The following is an 8527-nucleotide window of genomic DNA, read 5'->3' on the forward strand; positions in this document are numbered from 1 at the left end:
CCACGTTTGTTTTTTTCTCTTCAATGTTTTACATTGAATGAAAACCTGCCTATTTAATGCTTTTATGAAAGCTTTTATCATACTTTGTTATTTTTAAAATGCTGATATACGCTTTATCATTGTCCATACGTTGAATTTGTCTTGCAGCGAATTTCCCTATATGGCAAAATTTCCTACAACAAATTCTCCGAACACGGCCAGGATTAAGAGCTGTGATTTGTTAGTAATATGAAACCATGAAATAATAAATGCCGCAGTGAAACAAATTAATGTTGATCATGGATGTGATCGTATTTGTGTCTGATCCGCTTCATGAAAGAAAGGAAGGAAAATGCTTGATACACTGTGAACAAAATAAGCCACTTAATTATACCTAGGATCATTATACTTTGACGATACCAGAAACAATAATACTGCCTGAATTGTGGACATTTTTGCGATCTTTAGTCATCAGTTGATGATGTAAAATTTCCACAGAAGAAACCGTAGCTTAAATAAAATATGTAATGGAAGTTGTAGCTTAAATGAAATATTACATATAGCATAGAAATACGACTTTTGTTGTCAGTAGATAAGATATGATATATAAGGTCGGTGGAAAGCAGGAATGGTCGAGAATCTAACTAAATACCTTGTCGTAGTTAAGAATATGTCCGATTACCTCGGTTTTTAAATGCTTCTTTAGGCTTACATAAATTTTGTCATTCTGATTTATAAAATATATATGAAGTTTCACATTGAATTCTGGTTCATCGAAATTATATCAAATTCTGCACAATACGTACTCATGCATTTAAGATACGGGATGAAGAATAGATTTTTTCAAAATGTTTTTCAGATACATGAACAAATAATTACTAATTAATGTTTAATATTTTTCTTTCTTTTCTTAAATTTGAATCGTAAACGGTTCACTAAAACGAAGATCGGCACAAACATCTGATAGACAAGCTATAACGAGAAAAAGAACTAATGATTATCTAAGATGCCCAGAAGCCCATAATGCCATGTGGGATCTATTTTATCTTAGAATATCCTTTCATGATCCATATTATGTGGACGGAATTCTGTAAGCATTCTAAACATGTATCGAATTTACTAATGAAAACAAACAAACGAAAATAAAAGCAAAATAAAAGCTTTTAGTTATAGGCCCACAAAATATATTCGAGGACGTTTTTATTGATAAATATACAGACAACGAGTTCACAGTTTTAGTATTTAAGGATTCTGTTTATATGAAGGTAGCGTAGCGTCAGAAGAATTCCTATTAAGAAATAAAAACAATCCTCGGTGGTTCTGTGATACCATCTGTTGAAAGGTAATGTATAATGTCATTTCTAAGAGTTCAATGCATTTATTCTATTGCGAGCTGACAATTAGAGAAAATTAAAAACACCGTTATTTGCAGCTGAAAGATAAAAGTTCAGAAAATAGCATTTTTCTCAGATGGGTTCGAACTTGACATAATGAAAGAAGAAATAATGTTTTAATAGAAATAGAGTAAAATAAACTATACAAAAAAGAATAAAATGAAATCTATCAATAAAACATCTAAAATGGCGGTTAATGCTTTTACAATTTATATTTCTATATTAATGTCGCAGTAACAAGAAAAACAAAACGAAAACTAGTATGTAAACTTTATACAGCAATTTCGAAAATATAATTATTACTTGAAATAACTAACTCTTGTTATGTGGTTTCTGGAATTAAATACAAACAAAATAAAATAAGAAACCTTACGCAATAATTATTTATAATTGAAAGGAATTGTTAACCAAAGAATACAACTTCAAACATATTTTGTTCTCGTTTAATTTTTCTCTTTCAATGTGTATGACGAAGTGAAAGACTTGACTATATTGCATATGATGTCAATGGTAAAAGATTCCGTGATGAAAAGCTTCACTGAAAAATGTTTTTAAAACTAATTTCGGGTTGTGATACTAATGCTCAATACTACTTGTATGAGCGGTGGTACCGTTGATGGTAGCAGTAGCAAGAGTTAGAGTAACAATAAGAGCAGGTGTAGTTGTAGCTCCAGTTGCAGTTCTAGTAGTTGCTGTATCTCCAGTAGCTGTGGTAGCAGCAGCACTGTTAGTAGAAGAGATAGCGAGGTCATGGTATTCTTTAACCCTGGATCAAATGTTATCAACCACCGGTGAGAGGTTAGAACACTTGTATAAGAATCGCAACCTTTATTCGAAAATCAACCAACTCACAGTCCGTACTTAGAAGGTCAGAAATATATCCTTAATGATATTCTTATAAATCACGATATTTTCTGAGAACGATGACGCAGGTTTTGAGAACTGCTCCTTAAATTGCATGGGCAAATTTGGATCGAGCTGCTCGTATAGCCTTATTCGCTGCATTTAGTGCACTATTTTTGGAATACAACATGACAATATATACAGTTGCCCATGCCTCAGATACGAAATTTACTTAACGGTATTAGATTCCGTTCTTTGCTGTCCTGTTTCAAAAATAATCACTTGTAAAGGGAGGATTTCGAGTGGGCTAAATGTATTCCAATGTACGAAATCACAATTAGTCTGACATATTGGCTTATTTCTTTTATCAGACAGAAAGCAATGTGATTAAACCCAGACGGAAAGAGAAGATACGTAATTTAGAATGCCTGTTTGCATTGCTGGCCCCGTGTAAAATAGATGTTCGAGAGTGAGACGGAAGGATTGGAAGTGGAAACACTATTTGAGTGACAGTGATAGGAAACCGAGTAAGGTGGGGATGAGATTGAATGAGAAACAGAGAAATAGTATAAGTAATGAGAGAGAAATAGTGATTTGAAGAAAACGGGACAATGACACACAGAGGGTAGGAAGAGAAGAATACTAGGCGAAGCAAATGAGCAGGGTAAGGGAAATCAGGGAGGAGATGAAGAGCTCCCAATACTAGCCTGGGTATGTATATACGTATAGAGTGAAGCGTACTTAGAAATACAATGTTATCATTTGTGTAGATGTTGAACATCTTCCACTTGCTTAACACATCTTTTCGTTCCCTTTAATATAAGGTTTCATGTGAAACGTCAAATTCTTTCTTCCCATTTCCATTGCACATTTTCCGTTCTATCTTTTCGAGTGGTATTGCTAGTATTTTCGGTTAAATCTTTTCACTCGCTGTATTGATGAGATATATATATATATATATATTTACCTACAGCCTTACGTAGACGCAAAACAGGATGAGGCTACTTCGTGGATTTGCCACAAAAACAACAAAAATATCCTCTAACGATTATGCCATAATGAATGATTTTTTTGATATCCAGCACCCACCATATTGTTTGAGGTCGAATTGTTGTGTGTAGATTCTTGCATAGCAAATATTCGTTTGATTCTTATATACCATGTTAAAATTTGCCATCGATTTCAATGGTTTCACTGCAATAGAAAGAATTCAAAGCATAAGAATTAGTCTCAGTACAGTAAAAGTATTCGTAAATTAATATTTAACGCAAAATAATTAACGTATTTGAAATCACGACTATATTATTTTCGAATAGCTCTGTAGTAACTTGACGTAAAATCAATTCAATTATTAAAAGTTCAGTGTTTGGTTACTAAAGTTCGAAACATGCGTCTTATCTAATGCTGGAGAGTTATTTTAAATCTATATTTCGAACAGAAATATTTTGCTTTTTTACGTATTTTTATCTTTGATTTTAACATTATCGAAAAGGAGCTATTCCTGCCTGGAATATTGCTTTCATCCGATACAAATGAAACTAATCACAGCAACTTTTGATGTAACTTTACAAAGTTCGTTTAACTATATTCCTAGAATATTGGAAACTTCATTTATTTTGAAATTTAATGACTGATTATCTAAAATAGGAAGTTGCTAAAGTTTTTGTCTTTTATTTGTTATACATTTTTACAATTGTATTTTATTGGATAAATTAAAAATACATTGTGTTACAGCAGAGTTGAAGAAAGGAATTTTCGTGATATTTTAGTACTGCGCCATACTATAAACAGTTCACATCGCTATTGATTTTAGATAGCGTCACACATATACTGTACAATGTTTACAACATCCATTTTATACAATTGACTTATGATAAATTAGTACCCTTTTGTATCAATTATTCTCGTTATATTTTCGCATATTATTTCATTGATATTTGATATGTCACTACCTTTAGAATTACTTACTGCTCAGTGAGTCTCCTGCAGATTGTAATATCGTAATTGCAGTGTTTCTCTGCAACTGATCGAAACTTTTTCCCCGACTAAAATGTCAGTCGATGATGACGGCTATATTCTCAGACATAGCAGCAACAACAACAGCAGCAGCAGCAACAACAACAACAGCAGCAGCATCAACAACAACAATGATAATGAACAGGATAATTATAAAATATATCGTTATTTTCCCTGTCATAGTATATAAATTGATTGCATTTATTTCAATATTTATCGAATAAAATTAACAATCAGTCTATTTTCCTACGACACCTTATGAAAGAAGTGTTATGAAATCATAGAAAGCGATTATATTTAATTCGTGCGTACCTAGTTACCCTTTCTACCGCTGAACTCTATTATTTTCCAAATACCAGTAGTACATGTAAACAATGTACAAAATATTGCTTTGATATTTACCAGAATATGCGTGACGTAATTGTAGTTGCTCTGTACTCATTCTTGCCACAATCCACAACGAATTTTCATAACTTCGATAATAGAGAAGGAATGACTGTCAGTAAAAATTCGTTTTGCAACCATATGGTTTCAAGTTCAGTGTTCCCGCAGGACATCTAATGCAATTTCCTCAACTACTGTTGCCTTATGAGATGGAAGATGGATACAGTGTGACGGCCAATACATACGTACATACATATATATATATAAATATATATATGTAAATGTATGCGTGTATACATGCAAATACACACACACACATACACACGCATATATATATATATATATATATATATATATATATATATATAAATGCATATCTATATATGTATATATAATAATAGTGTGTCTGTGTGTCTCTGTGCATATGCGTAGCTGTGCGAGAGGTCGATTTGCTCAACTAAACCGGCAATACGGCGATCCAGTATGGCCCAGTCCGATAACTAAAACATCCAGAAGAGTAAATACAAAACGAAACATACACCAGACATGATTATTTTAAATTTCTTCTATGTTAATTTTACAATAATAAACATTATTTTACCTTCGTCTTGTATTAGAAATGTCTTTGTATATTTCTGATGATTCTGTATTTATTGCTTTTGAAGCAATAATTTTTCCTGCAGATTTTGACAATAAAGTATTTCTTTTTTTTTTTTGCAATAATTTTCCATAAATACTTTCTTCCTTTGGATAAGTTTCAGTTTCGACGATATTGTATGTTCTACTGCCTCATTATACTTCACACCAATCACGGTAAACTAACGAATACGTTTATATACGCGTTCCGTCGCAAGTGATATCCTATTTCTGATTTTCTGCCATATCTCTCCAGAATAAATCTGGAACTATTCCAAACTGTCAAGATCTTACTATCTTTGAAAAGGTTCCACCCAGTGAATAAGCAAACGTTTCACTTTTAATTCAAATCAGCAAATATTTGAAATTTGATCAAACAATCTTTTTTTTTTCTTCTTCTGTCAAATATGTTATTATGTATTCTTAACCTTCCTTTCATTTCCAAGTCAGCTCTTCGTGTTTTCGTTCTCTTCGGATTTTCCTTCCATTTCCGCTAACGTTTTCTTTAACCTTTTGATCGCCCTATCTTTTTTTCATGCTTAAATAAATGTTTGCCTCATTTCAATGTTACTACTACTACTACTACTACTACTACTACTACTACTACTACTACTACTGCTGCTGCTGCTGCTGCTGCCGCTGCTACTACTACTACAACTACTACTGCTACTACTAGCCATTGTCATTATCACCATTATTGTCATAGCTATTTTATCATTGCTGTAGTTACCATCATCATCATCATCATCATCATCCTCATCGTCGTCGTCATCATCAACATCTTCATTATAACTATTATCATTGTTGTCGTTGTTATTGTTGTTGTTGTTGTTGTCATTATTGTTATTATTATTATTATCATTATTATTACTGTGGGTCTGTGTCGTTTTCTATTTGCATTTATATATATATATATATATATATATATATATATATATATATATATATATATATATATATATATATATATATATATATATAGTACATTTATTCTTTTTTTGCATCCGACAAGAAACTATATTATTCCTGTCTCTGTCTCCTATTCCTAAGATTTCTTTTCATTTATTTAATTCCTAATTTTATTTTCTGTGACAGAGTTACAATACATGATTGAACCGTCAAATGAGAATGTAATGGCGACTATAAATTACATTTTATTACAGTTTTTGTTTTCTATTCGGCCATTAATCATACACGTGTGATGTCATTGCTTTCAGATATAGGAAATAATGTTTCAAAAACAAAGAGCTCCTTCAGTGTTATTAGACAATTAGAGTAACATAAATAATCGACTATTGGTTTATTTTTTTTAACGGTTGCGACTATTATTCTGTGGTCAGGCTGGAGCATATCCTTTAGTCTAGGCTTTTGTCGTTTTCATCACAACCGTACTTATATCTACTAGATACTGTATTTTATCAACATCGTGTTTATCTTATCGATCAATGAATTTCAAATTGGTAAAGTGACCCTGAATTTGAACTTCGTATGTGTAAATGAAATACAGGCATACCTCAGCTTACGTCGATCATTGGTTCCAATCATGCGACTTCGCTTCAAAAACGACGTAACAGGAAAATCATTTTAATAGTTGATTGTCTCATATCTGTTTCAATAAATGTTTTGTACACATTTTCAGAAGTATTTCATCCGATTATCCACCTTAGTAGTTGCTTTAGATATTTTCTGTAAATGTTTATGTTCTTAAATGTTATGTTCCTAAATATTTATGTTATTAAATGTTATGTTCTTAAATGTTTATGTTCTTAAATGTTATGTTCTTAAATGTTTATGTTCTTAAACGTTTATGTTCTTAAATGTTTATGTTAATAAATGTTTATGTTCTTAAATGCTATGTTCCTAAATGTTTATGTCCTTAAATGTTATGTTCTTAAATGTTTATGTTCTGAAATGTTATGTTCTTAAATGTTTATGTTCTTAAATGTTTATGTTCTTAAATGTTTATGTTCTTAAATGTTATGTTCCTAAATGTTTATGTTCTTAAATGTTTATGTTCTTAAATGTTTATGTTCTTAAATGTTATGCTATTAAATGTTTATGTTCTTAAATGTTTATGTTCTTAAATGTTTATGTTCTTAAATGTTTATGTTCTTAAATGTTATGTTCTTAAATGTTTATGTTCTTAAATGTTTATGTTCTTAAATGTTATGTTCTTAAATGTTTATGTTCTTAAATGTTTATGTTCTTAAATGTTATGTTCTTAAATGTTATGTTCTTAAATGTTATGTTCTTAAATGTTATGTTATTAAATGTTTATGTTCTTAAATGTTATGTTCTTAAATGTGTATATTCTTAAATGTTATGTTCTTAAATGTTTATGTTCTTAAATATTTATGTTCTTAAATGTTATGTTCTTAAATGTTTATGTTCTTAAATGTTATGTTCTTAAATGTTTTTGTTTTTAAATGTTTATGTTCTTAAATGTTATGTTCTTAAATGTTTATGTTCTTAAATGTTTATGTTCTTAAATGTTTATGTTCTTAAATGTTATGTTCTTAAATGTTTATGTTCTTAAATGTTTATGTTCTTAAATGTTTATGTTCTTAAATGTTATGTTCTTAAATGTTTATGTTCTTAAATGTTATGTTCTTAAATGTTTATGTTCTTAAATGTTTATGTTCTTAAATGTTATCTTCTTAAATGTTTATGTTCTTAAATGTCATGTTCTTAAATGTTTATGTTCTTAAATGTTTATGTTCTTAAATGTTATGTTATTAAATGTTTATGTTCTTAAATGTTTATGTTCTTAAATGTTATGTTCTTAAATGTTTTTGTTTTTAAATGTTTATGTTCTTAAATGTTATGTTCTTAAATGTTTATGTTCTTAAATGTTTATGTTCTTAAATGTTTATGTTCTTAAATGTTATGTTCTTAAATGTTTATGTTCTTAAATGTTTATGTTCTTAAATGTTTATGTTCTTAAATGTTATGTTCTTAAATGTTTATGTTCTTAAATGTTATGTTCTTAAATGTTTATGTTCTTAAATGTTTATGTTCTTAAATGTTATCTTCTTAAATGTTTATGTTCTTAAATGTTATGTTCTTAAATGTTTATGTTCTTAAATGTTTATGTTCTTAAATGTTATGTTATTAAATGTTTATGTTCTTAAATGTTTATGTTCTTAAATGTTCTTAAATGTTATGTTCTTAAATGTTTATGTTCTTAAATGTTTATGTTCTTGAATGTTATGTTCTTAAATGTTATGTTCTTAAATGTTTATGTTCTTAAATGTTTATGTTCTTAAATGTTATGT

General features: G+C 29.6%; 1 protein-coding gene across 1 annotated transcript in view; it reads right to left on the reverse strand.

The window, feature by feature from the left end:
- Window positions 1-1140: 1140 nt before the first annotated feature.
- Window positions 1141-8527, reverse strand: part of LOC106883812 (uncharacterized) — a 347722-nt gene continuing 340335 nt past the window's right edge. The window contains exon 3 of the mRNA XM_089360967.1: window positions 1141-3410. Coding sequence (XP_089217093.1) covers window positions 3380-3410 — 31 coding nt within the window. The 3' untranslated portion in view covers window positions 1141-3379. The remainder of the gene's footprint in view (window positions 3411-8527) is intronic.

This window comes from Octopus bimaculoides, chromosome 12, assembly GCF_046866305.1.
Source record: "Octopus bimaculoides isolate indiv1 chromosome 12, ASM4686630v1, whole genome shotgun sequence".
In the NCBI taxonomy this organism is placed as follows: Eukaryota; Metazoa; Mollusca; class Cephalopoda; order Octopoda; family Octopodidae; genus Octopus; species Octopus bimaculoides.